The 15,105-nt window shown below is 41.8% G+C and overlaps 1 protein-coding gene and 1 long non-coding RNA gene across 8 annotated transcripts in view; both read right to left on the minus strand.

Annotated features, from left to right (window-relative positions):
- The window catches only part of LOC148384054 (uncharacterized), a 102,201-nt gene that overhangs the window by 81,785 nt on the left and 5,311 nt on the right, over positions 1–15,105 (minus strand). For 6 of the 7 annotated variants that reach the window (XR_015853385.1, XR_015853389.1, XR_015853386.1 and 3 more), the window contains exon 3: positions 2,734–2,861. The exons of the other annotated variant lie outside the window; for it this stretch is intronic. This is a non-coding gene — a long non-coding RNA (uncharacterized LOC148384054). The remainder of the gene's footprint in view (positions 1–2,733; positions 2,862–15,105) is intronic. 7 annotated transcript variants of the gene reach the window in all.
- On the minus strand, positions 8,426–10,956 carry LOC148384058 (suppressor of cytokine signaling 3-like). The gene is made up of 2 exons (XM_088358466.1): positions 10,768–10,956; positions 8,426–9,689 (listed from the first exon to the last, which is right to left on the minus strand). Exon 2 carries the CDS (start codon positions 9,596–9,598, stop codon positions 8,984–8,986), a length of 615 nt encoding a protein of 204 aa, XP_088214592.1. The 5' UTR covers positions 9,599–9,689; positions 10,768–10,956; the 3' UTR covers positions 8,426–8,983.

Here is a 15,105-nt window from a genome sequence, read left to right on the forward strand (position 1 = left end):
GATACGCCGCTTCAGTTCCGGTGTGGGAATGTTGCAGCAAAGCAATTTAAAAATCTACCACCACTGCATTGTTTTACTTTTTGCACCAAATAGAATCTCAAAAATAATTATGACTAGCCACCATCAGACAATAGTATAGCAGGCTGCAGCACATACAAAATATTTATTATATTATTTATTTTTGCGGCTCAGACCAGAATAGCCAACAAACAATGGTGCCATGTTTCCGTGCACATTACTCTAATCTCCCCCATGTCGAGCAGCGCCATCAGTCTGACTCCTGCTGTCACAACAAACATTGGAGAAAAGTATGTTGACTATGGGCAGTATTAATCCACAATACCCCCCCCACACCCCTCCCCCATCCACCAACACCACAAACCCGCATGACATGCTAGTACTGGCAAGCTTGAGAAGCTCAATTAAAGCCAAGACGGGAAGAGCCAACATGAGGTCATCGTTACAAGCCTGAAAACACATCCCCCCACAATTTCCTGAACGTGCTACAACATGAGCAGTCAGCTTTTTGGCCGTCAAAAAAGAAAAGGGGCATGCCTAGCATTGCCCCGCCAGATCCAGCAGATGGCACTGTGGTTAAAAACAGCAGTGCAATTCCGAACGAATCAACTTTTGAACGTTTGTATTGAAGCATCATCGTCAAAGTAGCTACGCAGTCTTAGACGATTGTCGAATTCCGGGCAATGCGGTGACGAAGTTAACTAGCTGAGGTGGTCGTTCTTAATGTGACTAAGTCACTATCACTCACCGAGTGACTCACAGGCTAAAATGAGGTCAGCGACGCTCACCACATCACACATGAGCTCACATGGTTAACTTCAATCATGTGACTGTCAGAGGACCTTTCGCTCAACCGCCAGTTATACTGTCTCGTTATTAAGAAAGAGGAAACCGATGTATAACGCTTGTAATTCCACATTAGTGGCCCTAGCAGGTGGCCACGTTTCCTGTGAAATTCTGCGAAACTAAACAAAGGAAATCCCACAGCATCATGAAGCAGATAACGAAAATTACTGTCATAAAAATTCGTCTTCTGAGTAAAGAAACTGGAGTAAAGGTTACTGGTAAAAACGTGTGTCGGTGTACGCGCGTGTCGATTAAAAATGTGGCCCCTGCCGACACGCGATCCCACTAGCGCTCGCTGACGATGACCTCACACCGGAGGAGCTTGGGTTTCTCGCCAGGACAAATGGCGTCCGTCCCCGTTCATTGAGCTCCACTTCTCGGTTGTTTGCGGACAATTATTCAACCGCGCACGGGAAAAGAAAAGATTGCTCTATCAGATATCCGTAATTCAATCGCGCTCTGCACAAAAAAAAAAAAAAAAATCTCAGGGCTTGCTTTGATGATGCTTTTTGAGAACAAGCTAAATAATCAGAGGAACCACTGGAAAGCAGTTTTTGTGGGCAAAGACTTTCATTTGTGTTTTCTGCAAGAGGGAAAGTGCTTTTGAGTGTCTCTTTATCAATTTGTCCGTCGGTCTATCCGAACAGATAATTTCCTCATTTCCTCATCGGGCAGGTCTTATAAAACTTTTCGGCGGCAACTTAGCCATGTTGTGTGAAGCCGCAGCAATCGTAAAAATGGGCGCACACCTGAACGGTCCCACAAGACAGAGCAAATTAAACATATCATGAGATAAGGCAGTGATAAGCGCAGATGTTTGCTGGAAAGTGCTTTTTTAAGACAGGGTGTGTCCATTTATTCTTTGACGGGGTTACTTGAATACACAATAAGTTAATGGATGACTGCTTTGGACATCAGAAGTCAAAGCGATTGTTCAGAAATTGATTTAAAAAAAAAAGTGATTGGCAACAAAAGAATTTGCCAATACGTATATTTGTAAGATAGTGACCATTTTTGAAATTTCACTATAATTAACTTTTTGATGGTGATAAAAAAAAAACATTGGCTGGACTACTATGTGGAAACGATGCAAATTCCGTTTTGGTGGTTTTATGAACAAACCGCCCTCAAGTGTTGTATTCATACAAATGCATCCAAACAGATAATTGTATTATGATAATAAAGTGACTGCTCAGCACAGTTTGAATTCCTGCGATTGAAAATTTAAGACCCTGCAGCTGCAAGTGTTTACGCTCAACTAACTGCACATGAGCTCATGAGCGCACGTCATGGAAAAACGTATTCCTTCCCACGCGAGTCATTTGGTAAGCTGGACATACTGTTTTTTTTTTTTTAAATTTTTTTTATGAAGGTGTCCTGTCTGCGTAGTTTGGCTAAAAGTTATTTATGCGAATGAATGACAGGGCAAAAGAACGTCCTTGAGCCAAATTGCTGGACGAATTGGACATTGGATGGCACTTCCGAGCAAGGTTATCTGCATTAGTGGGAAGAACTGCTCACGAGGTTGACATTTAAAAATTAAGGCTTCTGAATAAAAAATAAATATAAAATATGCGGATGTGTCAAATTGATGGACAAGTGATTTAGTATAGTCGTAAGTGTGAAATATTTATTTTCCCGGGGGGCATAACAGAAAATAATTAAAATAAAATGTAAATAAATAAAAATAAAAATGAGGATCTGACATGACAATGTGTGATTGCGCTGTGTGTTAAGTACATAACATTTTCAAGTTTGTAATGACTGCTTTTTTTCTATGCCTCCCCACCCCCGGGTTGGATGATATGCAGTAATAAAAAAAATTATAAAATTCAAATAATTTCTGCCAATGTAGCTGTGCGTACGTACGTATCCATTGCACTGGTGCATTTCATGAATGGCGCTCGGATTGACGCAATCCCTTAAGGCAATTCTATCCGATCTGCATTGCTCCAAGGTTTCATTTGATGAATGCATTTGGATGAAATCAAAGCCAGCTGAAACACAAATGACACACACACACGCACACACACACAGCGTACTGATGAATGAATGACTCAATCACATTGGTGGAAATTGATTGTTGTTTGTGTTCCTCCCAGCATGTTATTTGAGTTGCTTTTAAAGCAGCACGACGTCGAAGTGCACAGGCAGACAAATCCCATTGCTCAAAAAAAATGTGATTGGACGAATTACGGAGAAAGCACTATCATCACCATCTTTTCCATTCCCAGACCTTGAAAACTTTGTCATTCGAACTCCAGTTGTCCTGTATTTGAGTCAATGACAATGGGATGAAGAATATGAGGCAAGTGTGTAACAAGTGAGTGGTTTCCTGACGTGCCACAGCAAGTGACTCACATTTCTCAAACTTCTCATTCAGTTCCTTGAATATTAGAATATTCGCATGAGAGTACACATGGCCCCGCCCAGTGATCCAGACAATAAGGATAATAAAACCGTATTTGTTACATAAAATACAAGCAGTACTTATCAGTCTTTTGAGGCCTTATCGTAAATGTGGTGTAGTATCAGATGTTAATGACTTCTGATGTACTGAACTACATCAGAAAACTTGTTTTTGTAGGAAAGCAAACAAAAAGTTCACATTAACGCAATCTTTCATTTTCTGATATCATTTCACAACATTTGTCCTGTTTGCTGACCAATGTCGACACTTTGGGGGGGGACTTATGAAACGTGACCATTTCCCGATAAAATGCACAAGGGCAGGATGTGTGTCATGCTAGCAGCTAGCACGCTAACAAACGCATGAACGGCTCACGTTCCAGTCATCATGTGTACTTTATGACTCAACATGCTGGAAATGGGCTTCCATAAATCACCTTTACCCCACTACTACTATAACTACTGACTATTTCTACCCAAATGTTACCCAGCCTAACGAAATGGCAGCTAAACACTTTCGAGAGCGTGAAGTCTGCCATCCTTATCGCATCTTAAGCAGCGTTACATCCAAGAGTCGCAGTCTGACCTGGAATGACAAGACAGCACCAAACACTAACCCTAACCCATCCCTCGCTCCCGCCTTTCAGAGTCCGAGGAAGTGGCAGCGCGCTTCACAGGAAAAATGCAACGCTGATTCACCAATTAGGCATTAGGGAGGCTTTGCTTCCACGAACAACTGAGCGTGTTTTATGACCCTGCGTTATATGACAATATTTGATCACAGTTTCGTACCGTTTCTTTGTTCAAGTTGTTCGTTTCCCACATGCTTTTCTTCAAATATTGCTAGCATACTAGCATATTTGCCCGAGTCATTTTTCAATGTTAGCATAAAAGTAGACAAAAAAATATGGCAATGTAACAAACAAAAATCATTTTTTTTAATTTTTACAGACTAAAATCATCCAAGAGACTGAGAATACTTTTTTAATTCAATGTACTTGAAGTGTATTCTGGTAGAACTGTATTTTAAGATTCACTTCCATATGAAGGTCATTGAGTCACTTTGTATTTCCTGGAATGATAACAATCAGTTACGCCGCTATCTTACATTACAGCTCAATTCAGATGAAGCGGCCACAAACGCTATCGCTTTTATAAAGAAAATCTCGACAGAAAAACATTCATGTACCTGTTTAACTTTTTTTGTTGGCAATTGTTCAAAGAAGCGTACTTGAAATAGACCTGCTTGTTATATAACAAGAACAGATTTCCCAATAGATCCTCCTCAGGATTTGTTCTTAAATATAAAACAATGTAAACAAGGAGGATTTTAACTGGTGTATTTTTCAGCCATGATTATAAACAAGTGTCTATTTTTTTTGCTGCTATGTTTCTGGTTGCCATGGCGCAGCTAACGAGGGTCGTGTTTGCGCAACTCGAGCGTTCGCTAACCAGAAGGGCGTCACTTCACTCAGGGAGAGCCTCCAAGCTTTCGTCTGTCACAGTGACTCACGGGGTGTTTCCCGACACAGCGCTGAGAGTTTGCTCGGGATTTCTGCTCTGCTGACATTTTTTTGTTTTGCATTGTTTGCTTTGCGTGACTATAGTTGTATAGCGTGCGGAGGGAAATCGGAGACTCCCTTGAACGGTAAACGGTAGCACAAACTACTGGAATTAAAACAGGTTAACTGTCTAGTCAAACAATGTTGTGGGATGGGAGTCCGCTACGTCGAGCTAGCAATGTGCAAGAACTACATTTACTTGACGACAGACATTGTGAAAGTGTTCAGTGTCATGCACGATGTGACGTAAAGCCATGACTGCGAGGGGGTATCCAACCACATTGTGTCATGACCTAAATCCAATCTGGTTGCTATCCGCCCACTGGCAACAAAAAGCACAATGTTGCCTGGGAAATACTTTTTTGATGTTGTTTTGAAACTTTTTCTGGGGTATTCCAAAGGAAACACTTGGCCAACTATGTTTCTGCAAGTTGACAATTAAGGGATCACCAAAACCTTATCGCACCGCACACTGCTGTGGGATGGCACTCCACTCAGTCAAAACAAAATGTTGCTCGAAAGAAACTTTTTGGGAACAAAGAACTTGGATTTGGCGACTGCTTCGGGAGTCAATCTGTTTGGGCCAAGACGGAACACTGAGCGATGATGTCGAACGAACGCTATTCTAGCTTCTCCTGGTGAGCTGCCATGTGCTCGTCACAATTTGGACTCAGAAACAAATGACTGCGGTGTTGTTGTTTTTCTTTTTAACAGAACAAACCTTCAGGCGCTTTTTTTTTCTCTCAGCTGGAATGTATCCAAAGTGACGCAAAGATGAAGCATCATCTTGCATGCTTCGATGAAGCAGATAAAAGTTTACATGGCGGTGGATCCACGGGGGAGGGGGGCTGACAGTAAATCACAAAATATGGAGGAACAGGAGGAGTGTGCCCGGAGAAGACACTTTGGACCGAAGGGGTGGGCGGGACTTACTGGTCCGTGATGACTCATAGATTCTGGCCCGCTCCGTGCTATCTGGCATCTGGAGCTCATTGACGACCGCGCTCCATGGCAACCGGCAGTTGTGGAATTGTAAACAGGCCGAGCCGGTGGAAAGACGAGCGGGAAGCCACTTTAGGCTGCCTTGTGCCCGTCTCACTCGCACATATAAAAACGCCGCCTTGACATGCTGAGGTCACAGGGAGCACGTTAGGTGAAAATGATCTTGTGTTGACATGCGATACAGTCCCTCCCTCTTCTGTGAAGTTTAGTACAGACCAATAGTTCAACTTCAAGTCACATGGAATATGAACTTGATCCAGCCGCCAAACCCTGGTTCAATTAGAAACATCAAATTTGGTAGGCCCATCTATTATGAAAAGACGCAGAAAAAGTCTCAAGAACCTATTCCTCAAAGGCTACATGAGGAAGAGTCCAAAGCACATTCCAAATTGTTTTGAAAATCCAGCCCCTAGAACTAGTTTGACTAAGCATTATGAAATTGGGTGGGTACACACACAAAAAAAAAGCAAAGCAAATATAGGTTTGGTTTGAAGTATTCCCTCCAAAACTGGCTTAATTCAGACCACGAATTTTGGGGGAAAGTTCAGCCTGCAAAGTCAGTTTGACTCAGCAACATGAAATTTAGTTGGCACTTTTATCATGAGTAAATGCACAAAAAAAGTCTCAAGAATACAAGCCTGAGAAGACACAGGGAGTCAACTATTTTGGTTGAGAGCGGCCATTTCCATAAAAAAACTGGCTCTAATGCACAGCTGTAAATGTTTTAAAAAATGCAGCCCCTGAAGGCACCTTAGCAACAAACAATTGAGTAGGTACTTATAGCTTAAGTGGATGCTCAAAAAAGTCAAAAACCCGTGACCGCAAAGACAGGGAGTCAAGCATTTTATCTAGTAAGTGGCCATTTACATTTTTTAGAATAATGGCTCAATAGTCCAGTCGTAAAGGTTCTGAAAATTCAGCCCCTAAAGGTTGGTCAATTTCGCAGCATTATACTTGGAAGGATCTTCTATCATGAAAAGTCGCACAAAAAAACAAAAGTCCCCTTAACCCATGTCAGGAAATACACAGGAAGTCTTCCACTTTGATTTCCTGTCACTTTGAGCCCATTCCCAATTTGTTCCCGTACACACTCAAACAATTGCAACACAGAAAAAAAACACATTTAAGTGAGACAGATTGCATTCATAATTCTGAAGAAACCGAAATTCTTTGTAAGTCTGTCACGTTTCCACAAAGTGAAAATTACACAACAGTCAGAAAGAACGCGTGTACTGTATCTATGTATCCATGGTGACGGATTTAGTATCCGCCGGCGGTCACGTGACCTCCCTACCAGAGAATTTCCTCAGAGCAACACGGTGCTTTTTATAGTGCTCGGCAGAAGCTCTCCCGGGCTTCAACTACTCGTTCGCATACTTTGGAAAGGCTAGCTCGGCAAACCTTGCACACCATGTGACGACGTCATTCAAAATGCCGCAATTATAAAACAAAAACAAGATAGGCATGCATTTGCAGTGAATTACACCCACGTCGTAATTTCGTCTCGTATCAAAAGGGTGCAGAGGTACAGAGGAAGTTCTAATTGTTTCCTGACAGTTCACAAATCAAAGCCCAGACTGCTTGTGAGCAAAAGTGCTGTGGAAGCAGGTCCAAGCCCGAGCGGTTTTTCCCGTTAACAGCGCGGGAGGTTACTGTGGATTCCTGCACATCCGTCATTTTAGCAGCTTGCTGTAAATATAGAGCGCCTTAATGCTTCTGGATGTCATCTGGTTTTTGATGGTTGTTTACTACATGGACTTCAATGAGTGAAGCACAAGATGAAAAAAAGGAAGGTCGGATAAGATCAACAAGCAGCGAGTGCAAAGTCTGATAACTTAATTCATTCTGACATTTAATTAAGCTTTTTATTATACATTACAGAATATGGCCTATAATTTAATTTAATGTCACCTTTAGCATCTGTCACCATATTAGGAATCTAAACTGGTTTAAACGTTATGGTATTGACATTTAATTAATAAATTGAACAGATATTTATGGTGCGTGAAGAGTGTAAAATGATTTGGGGTGAAGTGTCAGCCAAAAAAAATATTACATGAAGTAAATGGCTCAGAAGAGAGAGCCCAGAGAATACTTTTTTTGTTGCTTGTTGGTCCTCATTAGCCAGTTTGTCTGTTCCTGTGGTGTTCCACAAGGGTCTGTTTTGGGCCCATCATTTTCACACTCTCCATGTTTTCTTTCTATAATAAACAAATTTGAAGATGTCATTGTATAATATTTATGTATACTATAATATGTATACATATTACTATAAAAACATACATAATTTATATTTATTAAGAAGTGATGTAAACATATTTGGAATTTGTATGAAATGTATTTAATTTGCATTGTGCTCATACTAATAGATAATTTTTAAAGGGGCTAACACTTTTTTTTTTTTTAATGTATACTAGAAAAACTACTATTAGCCTAAGTGATTTGGAATGTAGCTATTTTAAGCCAAGAGGTGCAGTTTCTCATTTGCATGATTTCTACTAATTATAAGATAATTAGGGCTGATTGCCTCTACATGCAAGAGTCACCATTGAACAGTGTGGGAAACAAAGCACACACCGAGATGCAGCTCAGTAAAAAAATAACATTCTTTATTATAAATTACTGAAATGTCTGTCCACATATAAATAAGTGCAAATCGTTGTGTCGACCAGACAACCTTCAAGCATCTTAAGTACATCTTTATAAAAGATTTTGTCTTCAATGTAAACATGGAGTTGTAAAAAAAAAAAAAAAGACAGTGGATTAAGACAACCTTGTTTCGTCTCGTTTAAATACATTCATTGGCGAGCGAGTGGCGTTCCTGTCAGTGCCAAGAGTTTCAAAAAATACAAAATATGACCATGTGAATCTCCCGTCACGGAGGATTCAGTCCAAAGTTCAGCCCTTGTAAAGGTTCGACCGCTCTTGTCGAACAAACTCCCAGAATACGCTCTGAGACGGCCATCCCGGGGACTGCCGTTGGACGGATGGACGGGCGCCAACGCGTTCATCGAGGCCTCACAGAACATTGTTAGCAGCATCATTAGCGGAGGGAAACTGTGCGTCATCTTCGCCGGGAACTTCACTCCTGGCTGGCGAGCTGTCCTTCCCTCCCTTGTGGCTCCCCTCAGACTTGGAATGAGCTTCTAAATGGGAGAGTCATAATCCTGCATGTATTGCCTCAGAGGATGTGGCAGCTGGTCCCTTGTGGAGGAAATGTCCAAATGTCCGTTCACCGTCTTCCTGCATAAGTGCTGCAAGGTGGACGGGCAACACGCCAGCGGTGTGATCAACTCCAGCGGCACCTTCTCGCCGCCAGAGTAAATATAGTCCACGTTGCGTCCGTTCCCTCTGCTCTGGGGCATGTAGTAATGCACCAGCTTGAGGATGCAGTCAAAGTGGGGCACGGCGTGGATGTTCTTGGGGTCCGTCTGCAGGTAGAAGGAGGCGGCGTCGCACTGGACCCGCAGGTTCTTGGTGCCCGCCGCCGTTTTGACGCTGAGCGTGAAGAGGTGGCGGTTGTCGGAACTGTCGCGTACCAGGAAGGTGCCGGCCTTCTCGGCGCACAGCAGGCTGTTGGCGTTCTTGCCCGTGATGGCGCCCCAGTAGAAGCCGCTCTCCTGCAGCTTGCGCAGAGTGGCCAGCACCATCTGGTACTGAGCCTTGGACGTGAACGTCTTGTAGCGCTGAGGCAGCCGCATGCCGGGAGAGTCCAAGTGGCTGCTGCTCATGGCGGAGTAGGCCTTGCTGAGAGTTACCATGGCGCTGTGGCCACTATGTGGTGTGGTGCTGGAGGTGGGGCGGCACCGCAGAAGACCACACTGGGACAAAAGTGTTCTGAGGAGGTGACACCTGAGGAAGCGGGAAGAGGAGCAAGGTTAACACACCAAGTCTGGATGCTGTATATAAAACTCTTAAGTTAAATACAAGTGAACTTATCTTAACCAATGTATTGTACAATTTCTATATTTAATTCAGGAACCACCAAAAAAACAGCACAAGATACGTCATTAACCCGTCTTTCCACTATTTGTGACATTTTGCCATGGAAAATCTGAGCCTTGGCGCAAGAGAGGTTGGGAAACACTGCTTGAAATAATATTGCTTTGCGTCACGACAGAAAAGTTTAGATGTCAGGATCAGACCAGACAAGAATCTTAGCTAATAATATAATCGGCCAATCACAGTCCAGTAAGTACATCACTGGATTTTAAACTGAATAAACTTTTGACTTTAGAGTCAAATAATTAAGATGAGGGTCTCCTGTTTTCTTTGTAATCGGGTCCACTTGAGGCAATTTCATTTTTGGATCCTTATAAAAGTATAAATGTAACTTTTGGAGGGTAAAAATGAGATGATGAGAGTACCGTTTGTCTAATTGGAAGTTGCGCTCGAGTACTGCAACTTTTGATTGCAGTTAAAGGTACTTAAAAAAAAAAGTCACCTTGGAGTCCAACAATGAGCTTTTCGACAGCTTGACTAGGTTTTTCCTGGCAGTGTAACTTGTGAGTGCGACTGGAGAATAGTGCTCGTTTGTTTTAACGTCTTTGAATCATACATTCCCATTTAGGATGGCGTGCAAATCCGGTAAGTCCTTTTTGTTTGTGCAACCCTCTGCCTCAGGCACCACGGTCAGTTCCAGTAAAGTTATTGTGAAATTTTCACGGGAAGTCCTTAGTCGCTCACAGACAACTAGAGCTCTGGAAAAAATTAAGAGACTGATAATAAAAGCTATTTTGAGCTTCAAACTGCAAATATTGGTTATTTGTAGCAGGCTTTTTTTTCTCCCTAAAAAGGTTTATTTAATTACTTTTTTTGGGGCAGTCTCTTAATTTTGTAACGAACTGAGATAAACATACTAGCAATAATATCCACATGCATGATTTAAAAGTTATAAATCTGAGAGGAAAAAAAAAAGATAGATGCTCACCTCTTGTTCCAAAGTCTTTTCAAAATTTAAATCCAAATGGTCCAAATGTTCCTCGGTGATGAGGTGCCTTCTTATTTGGTTTGAAATTGAAATTCCTCGCCCAAAAATGGAGTTGTGGGAGTTTGCCAAAGTTGAGCGCGCTGGAGCAGTTGTGAAAGGCGTCTGAGCCCTGCTTGGAAGCACAGGGCTGCCTTTATACAGCTCCTCTTGCTGTTCAATGTGCGTCTGCTGGGCTAGCAGGCCCCACCCCCTCCCCCCTCCTTCCAGTAAGGCGCTGGCAAGTTGACAGGAAACTCTATTTCTCTCTCTCTCTCTCTCTTTCACTCACCCTTCCTATGTCGGTGAATTCACTTTTATTATTCATCCGGCATTTGATTACTTTATCACCACAACAAACAGAAAAAAACAGGTTATGCTGTACGTAATTGCGTATTTGCATAGTACAAGTTCCTCTTTATTGTCTCGCTATGAGGTAAGGACTTTGACGGTGCCGAAAGGTTTGGTTGTGTAATCAGTTTCGCAGAAATTCACGGTAAGAGGTTTCCACAAAAAAAAAAAAAAAACTTGCAGGAACCAGCTTGGCCAAAGGGGGCGCCAGAATTCATATCACACAAGACGCGTGAGAAAGCTTTCTACTGTACAGAACATAAGAGTTGACGGCTTGAAGTAAATTTAGAAGTACTCATCTTTTAGTATTCCTGTACTAAAAATAAATAATTAGAAATTGAAATGTACAGACACCTGAGAATACATGATTACTTCTCACCGGTGCATGGGTCATAAGGAGGTTATTGGAATGTCTGGAGTGAGCAATGGTGATTCCAGAAGCTTTACGTAAAGACAATGTGCATCATGTTTGTGACTGAGAAGGTGCTCACGCTGAACACAAGTTACACTTTGCCTTGCTGACACAGCCACGATCACCACAGACACTAGTTGCAGCAGAAGGCTCAGCTAATCTTCCAGTGCCGCGCCGTGGCTTTCCTGAACCAGCTCAATGATTTAGTCATCATTATTACTGACAGCATTAGCAAGAAAATCAATTATCAGTCTGGAATAAATATAATAAAAATATCTATTCTTCACCTACAGCAAGAATTGCTGGCTCTGATCTCATTTGCCCCTCATGCAAAAATGAGCCATGATATCAGATGTGAGCAGAGGCGCTTCGGGGTGGGGGGGAAGAGTGGGGGCCTTGCGGGTAGCCAGCTGGACCCACAGAGGAATCAGGTGTTGTCTGATTCAGAGGGGACAGGGGGATGGGCAGATAGTGTCGGAACTGGTTTCCAGAAAATCTCTTGTGTCATCGCGGTGAGACACGTACTTAACGTCCCCGTTCAAAGCAACCCCCCAACTCTTTCACTTTCCCTCCCCCAATCCCTGACATAGCTAAGACTCCATATGTGGGGGGGCTCTGAGAAGAACATTCTGATTGGTCGCCATGTCAAGCGGCACGGTTGCTATTATGACCTTGCATCTCACGCACTGTAATTTACACACTTCCTAGAAAGGGAAGTCTAAGTACAGCGTTCGCCCTTCAAAGACAAGAAGCAGCTAAAAAGAGAACTGTTGTGGAAATACAGTACTTTGAATTTTACTGTAATACACATTGGGAAAACACAGACTCCTCTGACTTGCTGTCTCACTTCTACAAAAAGTTGAATCGCCTAGTGAACACAAAAGTGGGTTTGTATGCAGCTACTTGGAACACTTGAGCCACATGCTGCTTCACCACATGAGAAAGAAATGGAAGATTCGACCCAATCAAAACGCCAGCGCTTAAGTCCACTGGCTCATTATTATGCAAAGTCAGTCCGTTTAATTATGGAGTGAAGTCTAGTCCATGACAACTCGTGGGTTTAAACCGCTTCAAAAAAAAAAAACAGCTGCTTTTTCCCACACTGACTCAGAAATGTAGCCTCGCTCACCATTCCCGTAAAAAGGCCGTTGGGCACACACGGGAAGTTTGCAGGAATTCTTCCCCCTGGAATGACGAGCGAAAAAAAAAATAATGTTTTCATACTAAATATTTGTCGTGCAGGCAGAATGTCAGGGCCTTGCTAAGGAAGGGATTGTTACCTCTGCCAGGGAAGCTTTCATTGCCTGGTTGTTTGTTGGCAGAATTAGGGGGGAGTAATGTTTGGAGTGGGCTAAATTATTTTTTTTTCCTAATTAAAAAAAGCATACTAAGTAAATAAAATTAATAAATGAGATGTTTTGAGGGTGGGCTTATTTAGTTTACTACTTGCTGATATTTTAACAAAACTAATAATGAAAGGCATTGTTTAATGTGTTTTGAATAAAAATAAAAGGAAATAAATGTTTAAAAAAAACTAGGCTCATTTGATTTCAAAAAATAATTAAAGCAATAAATTAGGCTGGATACAATGAGAAAAAAAAAAAAGGAAAAGGGTGATTCCATTTTTAAAATACGTACTGTAAATTTCGGCCAATGAATTCGGACTCGGTAATTTAGTAATGCTAGCAAGCTACATGCGTGCCACGCACCCAGGTGGCAGCTTCCTGGCATCGAAACGCACTCATCATCCTTCCTGCTGCCTTCCCGTCATGAGCTGGAGATGTGCAGTCACTTCCTGTGTCTACCTGCAGGCTTCCTCTTTCGTGTGGTGCCGCTTAGCCAACAGGCTTGGCCGCTATGTGATCACTGATAATCACTTCCTGCTCACTGAGCCTCTCTCACTGTCAATGATGGGAAGTGTCAAGCCACGAGACATGTTCTTGCTTTATTTTCTTTCTTTTTTTTTCCTTCTCAAGACTGCAATCCTCAGACCAAAAGCACGTGCTGTGTGTTGACTCCTCCGAGTGTGTGCGCGCATGCGTGCGTGTCGCAGAATTCCAGGAATTCTCTGGAACATTTTGTTTTCTTGTCGCCTTCAGGGAATTAGAATACGTACTGCGCATATGCTTATTTTCTGGATTTTTCTCACTTGCACAGTGAAAAGTAATACATGACACAAAGAGTCATTTTAAATTGCTATACAGCAATAATAATGCATGGCAGATAAAACTAAACTAGTTCTCATTATTTTGCAAGACCTCCGATATTTGAATGCGCTAACCTAATGACCTCAGCTAACTTCAGCACGATCAAGCTAACTAGCTAATAACACGGCTACATAGACAAAATGTCTTAAATAGTTAGCATTTTTTACATTTTTAATTCTCAGGATTTTAAAAAAACATGTTAGCTTTAGCATTAACAAGTTAACAGAATGTGTTATGTGAACGGAATATGTTTTGTGAAGTTAATTAGCTGACCGCAAAAGTTAAAACTGAAAAAAAAACCTGATCACGGAAGACAAGAAAGGACGGGCGAGGCCTGGAGAACACATGCAGAGCTTCACACGGGCGCCTGCTTCTTACAAGAGGGCTATTTAGGGCGGCGGTGCATATTGTTACTGTCACAAGCCTCTTCTGGGAAAAAGCACAATGCAGCATGCAGATAATAAGTCCTACCATTGATGCATGTCACAAAACCCGATATTACAGCACTCCACACAATAGCAAGTCTCCTGTTGGTACAAACAAATTACGTCCGTAGCGGTAGAACCGGATGAAGGAACTTTTTTTTCCAAAACATTCCACTCATCTTTGACATCAGTTATCAAGGTAATTACTATTATTATCTGCGATCAGGTATAACTGTAATGAAACTTGAGCCAAGATTTTTTTTTATATTAATATTGAAAATAATTTAAAAACCTCCGGTGGAATTATTCAGTGTACATTTTATTTTCACAAACATTTGTGTATTTAATATATTTGACAGGAGGAAGTTAGAGTCCTTTTTGCATATAAACAAAGGAGACGTGCGTAAAAGAGTGTTGTTTTTTGCGAAAGCGCATGTTGCAGAAGCGCTTAACTGTGGTTCTTCCTGGCATTTGACGCTTTGCTAAAACAACTGCTCAAAGTTGTAATTACAGCCAGTGTTCTCATTGCTGACACGTGAAGCACATGATGCGTCACAGGTTGATTTGTTTGTTTGTTTCTTTACAGTAATTAAAAAAAAAAAAAAAAAAAAATTATGACAACGTGTATGTGCAAAATAAAAAGGTAATTAAAGGAATTTGAAACTTCCTCATCACTTCTTAGCTGTCCTGAAATGTTACGGGAAAGAAACGTGGTGTCATTAAGAATAGACTGCCATGATTAATCACCTTTGACACACACACACACACACACATAAACACAGACACACACACACACACACGCTTTGTCATGTAGTCACATTGCGGATGAAAGTCATTTAAAGCAACCCAAATCTCGCTTGCAACACTCGGGCCTTTTTGTTGTCTTGTTTCATGATGCCAAATACAG

Source organism: Syngnathus floridae, chromosome 17 (genome assembly GCF_059516105.1).
Source record: "Syngnathus floridae isolate MCC-2025c chromosome 17, RoL_Sflo_1.0, whole genome shotgun sequence".
Lineage (NCBI taxonomy): Eukaryota > Metazoa > Chordata > Actinopteri > Syngnathiformes > Syngnathidae > Syngnathus > Syngnathus floridae.